Below are 16,067 nucleotides of genomic sequence, written 5' to 3' on the forward strand. Positions count from 1 at the left end.
CCTCCACAATCTCCATCAGTACCGGAGTGCCACAGGGCTGTGTTCTTAGCCCCCTGCTCTACTCACTTTACACCTACATCTGTGTAGGTTGGTATGACAATAACACCATCTACAAATTTGCTGACGATACCACAGTGGTGGGTTGTATAAAGGAAGGGCATGAGTCAGCATAAAGGAGGGAGATTGAAAATTTGGCCAAATTGTGAACCCACAACAACCTCACACTCAATGTCACCCAAACCAAGGAACTGATTGTTGACTTCAGGAAGGGAAAACCAGAGGTGTGAGATTCAGTGATTACTGGCGGATCATAAGTGAGCAAATTAAAATTCTTGGGGTTCACTATCTCAGAGGATCTTTCCTGGACCCCACACACTAATGGCATCGTGAAGAAAGCACGTCAACGCCTCTACTTCCTCAAGAGTTTGCGTAGTTTGGTATGACACCAGAAACCCTAGCCAATTTCTACAAATGTGTGGTGGAAAGTGTGCTGACCGGCTGCATCACGGTCTGGCACACAGGCAAAGAGTACACATATAAAGTACACATGGTGATCTGAAAGGGAGCACAGTAAACATCACTGAGTAAACCAAGATGTTGGACCACTGAGATTTCTGAAATGAGGATAATCTTTGGTTTTTATGGTAATATTTTCTAGTGCTGCATATATGTTGCATCCTTTCTAGATTCCTTGATGCATTTCCCATGATCAAACACCACCATGTGCCAGCTCCTCTGATGTAATATAGATTGTGCACCTGACCTTATCCAATTGGAGACAAACTTTCCAAATCCGAGTTTCTCTTCATCCTCTGGCAGTACTATATTAAACCTACTGTGAATCTAATTTTGCTCAACCTGACTTAACCATCATGTGCTTGCTCTTTCTATGGTATCATCTCCAGCATACAGTCAGCTCAAAAATGAATGTATGTTAACTACACCTTTCATCAAAACTGCATCTCCGGTTCATAGTCAGTTTTTTTTATTATCTCTGAACATCAGAGGCATTCAACAATAGTGTAAAAAAAAGCCTCAGAGGTACTCACCAGAGAAATAGATTGGTGAAAGGCAGTCCAGGAGGAGTGTGTTGATGGGCTCACCAGTTTGCTGCCAGAAACCTGAGTGTCTGGAGTTGATTGGTGAGATCAGTTTCCACATGTGCCCCAGGTCAATGCAGTTGAGAATGCCATCTGATGGTAGGAATCCAACAAAATTTGAATGAGAATTTGAAAAAGAGTTGTATGGAAGTTCTGCAACTTTTCTCCTGACACAATTAAAAGTTGAAATAGTAATTAAGGATAAGCTTTCTTAGAATTTTTGAGTGTGTTTATAATATGTATGTATTAAACCCTTGATATCTGGAATTCAAGCAACCAGCAAAAAAATTAAGGAAATGAAATTCAAAAAAATTAAAATAAATAGGAATAAAATAAAAGGTAGAAAAGATATGTAAGTTAAAAATTGTAGAAGTAAATGTTCTTTGAACTAACACATAAATCATTGATGAAGATAGGAGCAAATATTCAGCCAATAGAGTCCCTTGGACACGCTTTGCTCTTGGCAGCTGTTTGAATAAAATTGTATGAATCACCAATGGCATCGCCCAGGATGAAGCGCTGGTTGATGCTGCTCGGGTGACTCTCCTAAAGTGTCTCCTTATCCCTGCCTAGTAAGAGTCGCCCCAGTCAGAGGCTTTATCTATAAAATTGGAGGAGGGGAGGGGATTAGTTATCTATAATACTACAGTTTGTCTTTTGGGTGACTCCATGGAGGGGGAGGAATCTGCAGATACAGCAACAGTTAAATGTTTTCAAAGAAAATAAAGTAAAATGCAAGTAAAGTTTTTTCAGTGTAAGTACAGTACAGTATTTTTGTCTTTTAAACTGTTTGTTCTTATTGCAGGTGTGTTAGTTAGGCATTGTAAGAGTAAGTCTCAAGCAACCGGAAAATACACTTATTTGGCATCTACCAATCCCCATGGGACTTTACTGTATCAGGTTCGAATCTAGCTCGGTCAGTAAGGAGCTTGTATGTTCTCCCCGTGACCTGCATGGGTTTTCTCCAGGTGCTCTGATTTCTTTCCACCTTTCAAAATGTACGGGGTTGTAGGTTAATTGGGTACAATTGGATGGCACGGGTCTCAGTGGCTGGAATTTGCTTCTACCATGTTGTAAATAAAAAGGAATTGTGAAGGGGAACAGAATTGGCAATTTACATTGTGCAGGTAATCTGCCATTAAGTCGCACAAGAATTAGAGAGTACATTATGCCAAATGCAGTCAAAAGTGCCATTGTGTTTGCAAGACTGAAGATAGAATTTCACATGCAGATACATCTCCTCAATCAACTTCTGCAATTACATTTATATATGCTGGGTGAAGAAGTCCTTTGCAATGTCTGGTGGTAAACAGAATCAGAATTTATTGTCATGGACATGTCATGAAATTTGTTATTTTGCAGCAGCGTCTCAGATGCAAAATTACTATACATTTTTTTAAAATTAATGCTGGAGAAGAGAAAAGTGAGGCAATATCCATGACTCATTGTCCATTCAGAAATCTGATGGTGGAGGGGAAGAGGCTGTTTTAGCACCGTTGGATGTTCATTTTCAGGCTCCTGTACCTCCTTCCTGATGGTAGCAGTAGGAAGAGAGCAGGGCCTGGTGGTGAGGGTCCCTAGAGATGGAGAGGGAAGGGAGGTGTCAGAAATAATCCAGTTATATTTAAGGGACAGATTGACTTTCAGCTTTCTTGAGACACTGCCTCTTGAAGATGTCCTTAATGAAGTGAACACTGATGCCCTTGATGTAATGGCTGAGTTCATAACTCTCTGTAGTCTTTTCCTGAACAGAAAATCTGCAGATGCTGGGTCTTGGGCAGTGCACAAAAGTGCTGGAGAAACTCAGCAGGTCTTGTGGCATCCATAAGAAGTAAAGGATAGTGAATATGGATGGTGTGCTGCATGCTGAGATTCTCTCCAGTATTTTTGAGATCAGCTTTGCAATCCTGATCATTTAACTCATTCTCTCTGGCTGCTTGTCCAGAAATAATTGTAGCAGTAATGCCCCAGGTTTTAATGAAACACTCTTCTTGACCCTTTCCATCACCTTCAAATTGCTCTTTATAATCTCTTCTTCAATCAAACTTTTGGCTACTTAGCATGAATACAATTTTATCTTTCCATGAGTTCAATAATATTATTTGAATGCTTTGGGACTTTTCACTGCATTAATGGTACAACATATATACAAGCTTTGATTTTTGTGGAATGTTTCAGAGTTGAAGTTCAGATTTATTGCCAGAGTATATGCATGACATCACATACAGCCCTGAGATTCTTTTTCCTGTGGACAAGATAGAATTACCATTCTGTGTAATTAATTAATTAAATACCAAGATAACATTTGGTAATTAACATATATTTGTAAATATGTATGTGTTTCTGATCATCTTTCGTTTCCTCTTTTTTCTTCCTGATAGTCCGCAGGAATGAAGATTTTCGAAGGTACAGTTCTCAAGCGGGTCTTACGGTGGGAGATGAGTCTGCGGTTGAAAGCTATATTTCAAATAGGAGATCCAGGTATCCTTTTTATTACATTTTTATAAATCCTCAAATAAATGAACTAAGTTAATTAGGTGAAGAATTATGTGTGTCCATAAAACCATTAGATATAGGAGCAGAAGTAGGTCATTGATCAGACCCATCGAGTCCGCTCTGCCATTCCAACATGAGCTGATCTATTCTCCCAATCAGTCCCACTCCCCTGCCTTCTCCCTATAACCTTTACCGCAATTTTCATTTGAGAGGTGCTTTTTTTTTGAAGGTGGATATTTTATCAAAAATTTAACAGAAGATTTTTCTTCCCTATACATTTTGAAGGGTGGAAGGAAACTGGAACACGTGGAGGAAACTCATGCAGACATGGGAAGAACATACAAACTCCTTATAGACAGTGCCAGATTCAAACTGGCACTGTCATAGAGTTGTGCTAGTTTTGTTTCAATTTTTAATATATGTATAAATCTCTGAGTATTTAAATTCAATTATGTGATGTACAGCATGCATTGCATGCAATGACAACAGGAGAATGCAAATGTTGGAATCTTGAGCCCAAAAATGAGTTTATGGAGGAACCTGGCAGCCAGGCACAAGAATGGTCAACTGCTTGTGTCGAGACCCTGCATCAGAACAAATGCAGGCTATTGACTCAAAATGTTGACTCTCGCTTTGCCTCCACAGATGCTGCCTGACCCACTGAGTTCCTCCAGCAGGTTGGTTTTTGCATTGCTTGTAAGTTGCAAATCCTTGCTTTACATTTCACTTTTGATATACATTTTTATAAATTTTATAGAAATTTTAAATTTAGACATAAAGCACACTACAGGCTCTTTTGGCCCATGGCTCCCAGCTACACCTAATTGACCTACAATCCCTGGTACATTTTGAAGGTTGGGAGGAAACTGGAGCCCCTGGGGGAAACCCAAATGGGAGAACTTACAAACTCCTTACAGACAGCGCTGGATTTGAACCTGGGTTGCTGATGCTGGAACAACATTATGGTGACCGCTACACTAACCATGCCACCCTTTAATATATTTTGAACATTCAATTTATTATCCCAATTTAGAAAAGAGTATTAATAAGAAACAAAACAGTATATTTTTGTAGCATCTCGAATTTGTGTTTTAAAAAATACATTTGACATCTCAGCTACTAAGACTGTAGCTTTGATCATAATATGACTAATTAAGTATTAACAACCACATGATAACATTTATTTTGTAACGTCTCCATCTCAGGTTTATCTTGGCAGTCTAAGGCAACCTATCAAGTTATAGAACGCTACAGCTCTCGATGTTGTGCTGACCTATGCATACAAAAACGTACCTTCCTACTTAGTAACTCTATATTTTACTTTCATCCATGTGCCTGTCTCAGAATCTCTTAAATGCCCCTAATGTTTCAGCCTCCACCACCACCCATGGTGAGGCATTCCAGGCACCTACAACTCTCTGTGTTTAAAAAAAAACTTACCCTTGATGTCGCCCCTGAACTTTCCTCCCTTCATTTTGAACAGATGTCCTCTGGAAGAAAGGTGTTGGCTGTCCACCTTAGTAATGCCTCTCAGAATCCTGTGGACGTCTATTAAGTCTCTTCTCACCCTTCTTTGCACCAAAGAGAAAAGTCCCAGCTTTGCTAACCTTGCCTCATAAGACTTATTTTCAAATCCAAGCAAAATCTTGGTAAATCTCCTCTGCACCCTCTCCATAGCTTTTATATCCTTCCAAGGTGACCAGAACTGAACACAATACTCTAAGTGTGGTTCCAGCAGAGATTAGTGGAGCTGCAACATGCCTTCTTGAAATGAAGCCCAGCATCCCATAGGCCTCTTAATGATCATATCAACCTGTGTGGCAACCTTGAGAGATGTATGTATTTGTACCCTAAGGTACCTCTGTTCCTCTGCACTGTTAAGTATCTGAATATTAACCGACTATTTTTCATTTATTCCTGGACAAAATTCCGCTCTGTATCTGATGAAATGTCAATACATTTCATTAGTATTTCAGATGTCGTTCAACCTGTAAAACTGAAATCTATTCAAAGATGACAATTTGTAAAAGCTGCGCTGGGTGGGTCACGTCTCCAGAATGGAGGACCATCGCCTTCCCAAGATCGTGTTATATGGCGAGCTCTCCACTGGCCACCGTGACAGAGGTGCACCAAAGAAGAGGTACAAGGACTGCCTAAAGAAATCTCTTGGTGCCTGCCACATTGACCACCGCCAGTGGGCTGATATCGCCTCAAACCGTGCATCTTGGCGCCTCACAGTTCGGCGGGCAGCAACCTCCTTTGAAGAAGGCCGCAGAGCCCACCTCACTGACAAAAGACAAAGGAGGAAAAACCCAACACCCAACCCCAACCAACCAATTTACCGCTGCAACCGTGTCTGCCTGTCCCGCATCGGACTTGTCAGCCACAATCGAGCCTGCAGCTGACGTGGACTTTTACCCCCTCCATAAATCTTTGTCCGCGAAGCCAAGCCAAAGAAACCCATTCAACCAATATTTCAGAATGCACAGGACAAAATAAAAAAAAAAATAATTTAAATTTTTTTTTAAAGTTAGACAAACAGCACAGTAACAGGCCATTTCAGCTCAGGCCGCTCAATTACACCCAATTGACCTACAATCTGGTACGTTTTGAATGGTGGGAGGGAAGCAGAGACCTCGGAGACAATCTTCGCCCACACAGGGAGAACATACAAATTCATTACAGAGAGTGGCAGATTTGGTCTGGTCTCGATCACTGGCTCTGTAACAGCTTTGCTAACTGCTGCGCTAACCGTGCCACCCAATTTTTTTCAAAAGGTTTGCTTTCTGAAAAAAATTGAGGATTATGATAGATAATTTCAATGCAAACACAAAGAAGGAGGTTACAGAAACATTAAATAACTTTCAGCATTAAGCCACAAATGTGTGAGAATGTATCGTAGTTGTTGAGACATTGACGAGACATTTCTGCTGTAGTGAATCTTCCTGAAGACAATAAATGCTATTGTGAAGTACACTGCCTCTGCCATTGCCTGAAGAACATATGCATCAACATACATTCAATCTAAAGAACATATGCATCAACATACATTCAATCTATGTCAATGTAATGCACAGCATCTGTATCTGAGCTGCTTTTTTGCCTGTCTGCATCATCCTAACTAAGCATGCTCAGTCAGGCCTAAGACAATATTTGCATAGTACCTGTTCTGAGTGCACAGACATGCTTGGACAGAACAAAACAGTTTGCTTTGTGGGCAATATACTTGTAGACTTAAAATATGGCAGAAAATCACAAAAATAGGTTATATAACTTAAAAATAATACGTGATAGAAAATTTTGAGGGTGATTTTTTTGTGATCAGCAACCAAAAAGCCATGAAATACACCCATAAGTCTTCAGGAAGAAAAACCTTCATTGTCCAGTGTTATCAATGCAACACAATGTGTATTTATCAGTTTCAAAGTATTTTTGAATATTGTCTATTTCTGGTTTTGGGTTAGAAAATTCCTTTGGGAAAAACAGGCTGAAGTTTTACCAGGTTGGGAAGTTCATCCATTATTAACTACACAAACATTTCATGGGCTATTGATGAATCTGATAGGAATTATACAGAGTCTGGCGGTTAGCGGTGTGATGCTGAGTACAGCTGCAGTAAGCAGAACTGAGGGGTGATTACACTTCCCGCATTACCAGGGTACCACACTAGCATCCAGCTCTCACACTGTTGGAAACTGAATGGCATCAACATGGACTTCTCCGGTTTCTTCATCCCTCCCCCCCCCCCCTATCTTTCCTTAAGTCTCCTTTCCTCTATTTCTGTCTGTCTGTCTCTCTCTTTCTCCCCCCCCTTTACTCTGTCTCTTTTCACAGAACCAAAAATGACCATCCCTCACTCAATTCTCTCCAGTCCTCATCATGTCCAATTAACACCCTTTGTCTGTTCTGTGCTGCTCCTCCTCCTATTCTTCCCTTTACCCCAGACTCATTATAGGCCCCTGCCTGCTTTTTACTTAAACCTTGGAAGGGCTCATGCCCAAAGTGTTGGTAATATATCTTTACCTCCTATGGACACTGTGAGACTTGCTGAGTTCCTCCAGTATTTCTCTACTTTTACTACAATTACAGTTACTGCACACTTTTGTGTTTTAATCACAGTGGCTGAAAACCGTTCACATTTCCAAAAACATTCACCGTATTATTAAATACTCAAAAAGTGCTGGAGAAACTCAGCAGGTCATGTAGCATCCTTGGCAAGCAGCTGACGATTCAGGCCTGAGCCCTTCTTTATGAGTGCCAAAAATCAGGCAGGTGGCCAAATAAGACGTCGTGGGAGGCAGGGAAGGGGGGGAAGCACAGGCTTGCAAGTTACAGGTGGATACAGGTAGAAAAAGAGGAAAGAGTTGAGGTGACAGGGAGGGGGCAGTCAAAGACACACTCTGAAGCAGAAGGAAGGGGATGGGAGCTGTGGGAATGGAATCCGGTTTTAGAGAAAGTGAGACCCTCCCCCATCACCTTTCAGAATCTTTCCCTCCTTCCCTACATTACCTGTATCCATCTTTCAGCTGCTAGCCTGTGGTCCTCCCCATACCCCTCTCCACCCTCCTTATTTGGACCACTGCCTAATTTTCGGCACTTCTGATAAAGAGCTAAGGCCCAAAACTTGCCTGCATTTTGTTTTCGGTGGATGCTGCATGGCCTGCTGAATTTCTCCAGCACCTTAGTGTCCTGATTAGACCCTAGCATCTGCAGATTTCTTGTTTACCACCACATTATGAACTTGTCTTGTGGTTTAGAAAGGTGGAAAGTCATTGTAAATATGTTTTTTTTCCCAGTAGAACGTCACTGAGGAATAACTTGAAAGCTGATCTTAGATTGCTTGACAAAATTGAGGGGGGAGCTAACGCTGCTGACTTTGCTATATTAGCTACTGCAAGAGTTGTGGGAATTTACTTGAAGATGATGGATGAAGTGCATTGCTATTACAGTGCCAGTGACCTAGATTCAAACCTGGTTCTGTCTGTAAGGAGTTTGTACATTCTCCCCGTGACCTGCATGGGATTCCTCTGGGTGCTCTGGTTTCCCCACACCCTGCAAATTGCACGATGTGGGGAGGTTAATTGGATGTCATTTGACAGCATGAGCTTCCTGGGCTAGAAGGGCTTGTTACCATGCAGTATCCTAAAATTACAACATTTATGCCAGAGTATCCTTTCTGTTGTAGCTGCAGAACATCTAAAGAAGGATGCCAACATTTTCTTGTGTCTTGGTGATCGACGTGCACCAGCTGTCATTATATTTAAAAAAAATGAAACGACACCTACTCCCATGCCATTTTATGAATTTATACTTGTGGAATGGTGTTAACATTTTAAAAATTAAATATTCAAAGTTTATGCTAGCTTTCAATAATATTGTTTTTGGTATCAATGTGAAAGTTTGCTTGTGTGTTTAATGTTTTTATAGATAAATAAAAATAACACAAATTCAGACTTTACATGCCATGAAATAATATTTCTGTTATCAGTGAAATATTGTCCATCTTCTCTTCTCTCTCATGAGACATGATGAATGTTCGCCATATTGAGTCCAGCATGTTAGAAATATCCACATTCAATGTCATTAGGCCACACCGAGTTGTGAGCAGTTGACATGAGCAATGGGGGGAGGCGGGGGGGGGGAGTAGCAAAGTCACCCAGAGGTTTTTTTGTCATATATGACTTCATCATAAGACTGTGTTGCCAACTTGGCAGACAATTAGTACTTAGACCGCAGAACAAAGAGGAAAAGAAAAAGAAATCTGTATTACCACTTGGTAACAAAATCAAATGCATGGATTTTTCTGGTATTTCTCAAAACTCTATTACACGTGCAAGTCCCAAACCGAAGATCTACGGCAAAGTTCCAGCTGCATTTGAAAGTACCGTGGCGGAGCAGAGGCTTGCTAAGATTCCCGAACATTTTGCTGGGAAAATCTCCTCTCAGGTCCTGATCAGCTTAGATACTGGAGGAACTCAGCCGATTTACCTCCTATGGGCACTGCAAGACCTCCTGAGTTCCTCCAGCATCTCTGTGATTTTACTACAATCAAAGTGTCTGCAGACTTTAGTGTTTCACTCTGACCAGCTTAGAGCGAGTGCAGGATTTGTGAGCCCATTCATTTAAAAGAGTATTGAAAAACTATGGGGAGGTCAAGGGTAAATTTAGCATTTTTACTCACTTAAATGTTTTATCTTCATTTTTTTTGATAAGATTTTAAATTTTTTTTTCTGTTTTAATTGTTTTTTTTAAAAAAATGATTGTGAATGAAAGTAATTATTCTGAAACATTGGAAAGCTTTGAATGCTTTGATGCCTGCAAAGCTTCCAGAGAGAATTTTATTTGTAGTTAGTTCTGGCATGCCCACATTCCTGCATCACATCCATTTAGGCACTGCCACTGTTCCATGACTGTGTGGTTAATGAAGCTTGGCCTCCTGAACTTGCCTAGCCCACATTTGGAGAAATGGACATTGGGCCCACATTAGTCAAATACAACTAAAAACCAGTTGAGCATTTGACTGTTTCTGTAAACACTAAGATGGACTTTTTTTCAAATTCCACAGTCTATATGATGTTCTGGGGGATGAGAACATCATCAGTCAGGAGTTGATGCTGAAGCGTCAGAAGGAAGAACTAAAGCTTCTACAAAGCAAATTAACGCAAAAGCAGTTCCAGTCAGGACTTAATCAAGTTGGAAACGTCAAAGGATCTGTGTTAGACATTACCAAGGATATGCCAAAAGAAACAACCCTGACCCAAAGAAAATTCAAGGTAAGAACAATGTATTAATGAAGAAAGAAGCAATATTTTGACACTTTTTTAGTTATATTTTCTTTTTTGTTCATTGTGGCTTAGTGCAGATGAGTAGTGAGTTTATCGTCATATGCAGTATATATTGTGCACTGAAATTCATGCTGCAGGCAAACAGGTATTTTACTGGAAAAAAAAACTACAATAGTATACAAGGTTATGAACAAGGTCTGTCCCTACGTCTGTCTTTAAGTCAAATTTGTGGATAATTTGGAACAGGTACATACAGTTCTTATTTAGCATCATTCAGTCAAATGTTTGTCTTAGTACTGTAAAAAAAAATTCTTAAAACAGGATAGATAGAACAAAAGAAACAAAGATCATAATTAAAAGTTAATACTCTCGTTCCATTGATGTCTTGCGTACTTGAAGGGGCATTTATGAAGTAACATAAATTGGGGGCACAATTTGTTCATAAGTCCGTAAGTCGGACATTCATAACCCAGGGACTCCTTGTACATTGAATTAAATTAAAAAGAGATAATAAATACAAATTATAGCTAATACATATTTAGAGTTAACAGAGGCAATAAAAAAAGTGTTGTTGCAATAATACGGATAGTCCTTTTTGTAGTGTCAGTATTTATGATTAGTGTACCAAGGGTTGTTCAAGAGCTTGATAGCTGTTGAAAAGAAACTGCTCTTGGCCTAGAGGTACCTGAATTTTGTAGCTTCTGCCCAAAGGTAGCAGTGAGAAGGGTGATGGGAGTCCTTTATAACATTAGCTGCATTAAACAAGGAAGTCTGCGGATACTGGGATTGAATTCAGTACACCATTGAACATGACATTGTTGAAAACAGGCCCTTTGGCCTTTCTAGTCTGTGCCAAACTATTATTCTACCTACTCCCATTGATCTGCACTCACTCCATATCCCTCCCATCCATATACCTGTCCAATTTTTTCTTAAATGTTAAAATTGAGGCCACATTCACCTTTTCAATTGGCAGCTCATTCCATTCTCCCACCACACTCTGTTCCCCATAAACTTCTCTTCTTTCACCCTAAACCCATGTCCTCTGGTTTCTATGTCACCAAACGTCAGTGGAAAATGCCGACTCTATCTATACCCATCATAATTTTAAATACCTCTATTAAATCTCCCCTCATTTTTCTATGCTCCAGGGAATAAAGTCCTCACCTCTTTAACCTTTCCCTGTAACTCAATAAATCTTCTCTGCACTCTTTCAATTTTATTGCTATCTTTTGAAATTTCCTGTGGTTAGGTGACTGAACTGCATCTAATACTCCAAATATGGCCTCACCTTAACATCCCAACTCATTCATTGTGTGGGTTCCATTTATTTTGGAAATTTCTAGCACAGAATTGATAATTAGGTTTGAGATGCAGGTTTTTAAATTGAAATAAAAACAGAACATGCTGGAAATAATCAGCAGGTGAGTCTGCATCTGTGGAAAGAGAAATTATTAATATTCATTATTTCCAACATTATCTATTTTTATGTTAAACTTTCCCCATCTGTATTTTGTTTTATTTTGAAATGTTTAATTGGAGTTTAAAATAAACAGGTGAGGAACAGTTTTCCTCAGTGTAAGAGCAGAACCTGACTGTGAATCTGTGGCTACGTTAAATAGCAATTTAAAAATAATTGTTAGGGAATAGTTTCCTCTTTGCTCCCACTAAAACTCAGAAATACTGGAGGAACTCAGCCGGTCTTGCAGCGTCCACAGGAGATAAAGATATATAACATCATTTCGGACCTGAGGCCTTCTTCAGTAAAAAGTAGGCAGGCACCTGAATTAAAACCTGGGGAAGGATGAATAGGCAGGATGAGGAGCACAGACCAACAGACAAAAGCCATTAATCGGATAGGGATGGGACTCAGGAAAGAGGAAAGGTGAGAATTAACTGGGGAAGGGGGGTGGGGGTGTTTGGAGCTCTGGGGAAGCAGGGGGTTGGGAACCAGAGTGCCAGAGGATATAGAGGAGTGGTGGAAGAAAAAGATGAAGCAAAAATTACATGCACTGCTAGAAGTCAATGGGTTGAATGTGGTGGTCATCTTGTCAGGTGCAGCTATTTCAATGCAAGGAGTATTGTAGGAAAGGCAGACGAGCTTAGACTGTGGAATTATGACATTGTGGCCATTAGTGAAACTTAGTTGTAGGCGTGGTTCTGTTGCTTCAGACGTGATAGAATGGGGAGGGGAGGAAATGAAAGGGGGAGGAGTGGCATCAGGGAAAATATCACAGCTGTGCTCATCCAGGACAGACCAGTGGGCTTGTCTACTGAGGCTACATAAGTTGAGTTGAGGAACAGGAAAGCCATGACCGCACTCACAGAGTTGTATTAGAGGCTGCCCAATAGTTAACGAGAATTAGAGGAGAAAATCTGTAGAAAGACAGCAAACAGCTGGAAGGTTGTGATAGTTGGAGATTTTAATTTTCCACATAAAAGGGCTGGATGGCTTGGAGTTTGCCAAATGTGTTCAGAAAAGTTTTCTAAATCAATATATAGAGGTACCAACTAGAGAGTATGCAACACTGGATTTCATATTAGGGAATGATACGAGACAAGTGACAGAAGTATGTCAAAGGCCAGTTTTGAGGAAATGAGAAAGGATCTGGAATGTATGGATTGGGGTGTTGTTTTAGGACAAGGATGTGTTGAGTTGAGTGGAGGACCTTCAAAGGTGAACTTTTGAGAGTACAGAGTTTATGTTTGTGTCAGGATTAAAGGCAAGGTTAACAAGCATAAGGAACCTTGGTTTTTGAGGGATACTGGAGATCTGGTTCGGAAGAAGAATGAGGTGTATAACAGGTATAGACAACATGGAGCAAATAAGGTAATTGGGGAGTATATAAAATGCAATAAAAACCTCAAGAAAGAAATAAGGAAGGTTAAAAGAAAACACGAAGTTGCTTTGGTAAACAACGTGAAGGAAATTCCGAAGGGATTTCTACGGGTATATTAAGAACAAAAATAGTAAGGGACAAAATTGATCCCCTTAAAGATCAGAGTGGTCAGCTTTGTATGGAGACCAAAGAGATAGGGGAGACTTTAAATGTTTTTTTTTCAGGGAACAAGCACAGAGTTGTGGGAAGTAAGGAAAACAAGCATGGAACCTATACAGATTAAAGAGGAGGATGTGCTTGCTGCCTTAAATCAAATAAGGGTGGACAAATCTCCAAGGCCTGACAAAATATTCCTCAGAGCTTGAGGGAGACGAGTGTAGAAATTGCAGGGGTTCTGGCAGAAATAATTAAAATGTCCTTAGCCACTGGTTGGTGCCGGTGGATTGGCAGGAAGCTCCATTGTTTATGAATGCCTACAAAAGAAAACCTGGAAATTATATGCCAGTGAGCCTGACATCAGTGGCAGGTAAATTATATGAAGATGTTCTAAGAAGTCAGATATACAAGTATTTGGACAGCCAGGGAGAGATTAGGGATAGTCAACATGATTTTGTGCATGGCAGGTCATGGTTACCCAACCTTATAGAGTTTTTTGAAGGAGGTTATTGTCATGATAATGAATATGTATGAGATGTACCGGAAGTCACGTGGTAGGAGAGAGAGAGATAGGAGCTCAAGCAGGAGAACAAAGGAAACTGGAAAAATAAAGACACTGAGCAGTTTACCTGATAAAACTTGCGTTCGATGTTTTATTAACTTCACATTTCGGGCCACAAATGTGACATTGGCGACGAGGATGAAAGAAGCTTGAAGAAAATTAACGACTAAAGAAGATTACAGAAGATTAAAGAGAAATTCAAGGTGATAAGAATTTTCTCTTTAACTCAGTACTTTTGGGGCTGGAATATTTCCTCATGGCTGGGGCAGACGGTGACTTTCTAACACATAATGGAATTGCTCATTTTGACCCAACGGGTGATGCAAGCACTGTAAGTGTGAAGTGGAAGGCATGGCTGGAAGAATTTGAATCCTACGCCGACAGTCGTGGCCTATTTCTAGATACCGGTACAGTTGAACAAAAAGCGCAGAGAAGGGCGTTACTTCTTTTCACTGCGGGATCCGCAGTTCGGGAAACATTTAAGACACTTTTGAATACTGGAAGAAAGGATGAGTACCGGAAAGCAGTAGATGCATTAAATGCACACTATGTAGTGACACCGAATGCTACATTTCAACGCCATTTGTTTCAGAGAACGAGACAAGAAGATGGCCAGACAATTGCTCAGTACGTGACGAGACTATGCCAGCTAGGTGTTGGATGCAATTACATGCCAGCTGATTTGGACAACCAGTTATTGGATCAAGTCGTACAGCACTGCAGATCAGATAAACTCAGAAGACGTCTACTGGAAAGAGGGAGTGAGTTGGAACTCACCGATGCTTTAGCCATTACTGCTGCATTAGAGGCTGTTGAAAGGCAATTTCATACCATGACCCTGAAAGACAACTCAAGCCAGCAAATTAAGAGGCTCTCACATCGCCATAACCAGCCAAGATATACGCCGACACAGGACGTGGAGTGTTATCGATGTGGAAACCGAGGTCACTTTGGAAAAGACCCATATTGCCCGGCCAAAGGCAAAGTTTGCAGAAAGTGTGGAGGTAAGGACCACTTTGCAAAGAAGTGCAAAAGCAAGTCCAATGCAGACCAGAAGAGGAAGAGTACAACTTCCAAAGGCAAAGCCTGGGGGAAAGGAAAGTATCCTGGAAAGAAAGATACCATTCGCCAGATAGACGGTGACGATGATGATACCCAGGAGGAACAGAGTTGTTACCAATTTACGTTGAATGAAGTACATCATGAGAAGGTCCCAGTGATCATTGGTGGAGTGACAGTGCAGGTCATTGTAGACTCAGGCAGTGACAGTAATGTGATTGATCGACATTTATGGGAGAAGTTGAAAAGGAAAAAGATCATCTGTACCTCAAAGAAGTGTTCCAAGAAACTGTATCCATACACAGCAACCAAGCCATTGCAGACCATTGGATGTTTTACTGCAACTGTTGAAGCTGGAGATAAGTACACCGAAGCAGAGTTTATGGTCATAGAAGAGAGGGGAGAACCATTGCTGAGTAGAAGAGACCTGGCAATACTTCATATTGGAGCTTGTGTCAATTCAATTCAGTCATACGAGGATATGAAGCAAGAATTCCCCGCAGTCTTCCAAGGAGTAGGAAAGCTGAAAGGTCGACAATTGAAGCTAGCAGTAGATGAAACGGTCAAACCCAAGGCACAACCAATGCGCCGAACTCCATTTGGACTTCGTGGGAAAGTCGAAGCCAAAATTAAAGAATTGATCGGACACGACATTATTGAACCGGTGGAACATTCGACACAATGGGTCAGTCCCGTAGTGATTGTGCCCAAACCAAAGGGTGACATAAGACTATGTGATGACATGAGAATGGCCAATGAAGCTATAATTAGAGAACGACACCCTATACCAACAGTGGAGGAAATACTTCAAGAACTAACTACCAGCAAGGTATTCTCAAAAATTGATCTGAAATGGGGCTATCATCAATTAGAACTGGATCCAGGTTCCTGAAATGTAACAACATTTGTGACTCACTGTGGATTGTATCGTTACAAGAGACTATCATTTGGAATTAATGCAGCTTCGGAGATCTACCAGTATGAAATCCATCGAGTGATTCAAGGCATTCCTGGAGTTGCCAACATTTCTGACGACATCATAGTCCATGCACCAATGAAGGAAGAGCAT

General features: G+C 40.6%; 1 protein-coding gene across 8 annotated transcripts in view; it reads left to right on the forward strand.

Moving 5' to 3' along the window:
• Window positions 1-16,067, forward strand: part of ptpn13 (protein tyrosine phosphatase non-receptor type 13) — a 384,832-nt gene that overhangs the window by 169,687 nt on the left and 199,078 nt on the right. For all 8 annotated transcript variants that reach the window (XM_069926529.1, XM_069926531.1, XM_069926532.1 and 5 more), the window contains 2 exons: window positions 3,482-3,581; window positions 10,162-10,369. In XM_069926529.1, the coding sequence (XP_069782630.1) occupies window positions 3,482-3,581; window positions 10,162-10,369 (308 nt within the window). The remainder of the gene's footprint in view (window positions 1-3,481; window positions 3,582-10,161; window positions 10,370-16,067) is intronic.

Source organism: Narcine bancroftii, chromosome 3 (assembly GCF_036971445.1).
Source record: "Narcine bancroftii isolate sNarBan1 chromosome 3, sNarBan1.hap1, whole genome shotgun sequence".
Classification (NCBI taxonomy): domain Eukaryota; kingdom Metazoa; phylum Chordata; class Chondrichthyes; order Torpediniformes; family Narcinidae; genus Narcine; species Narcine bancroftii.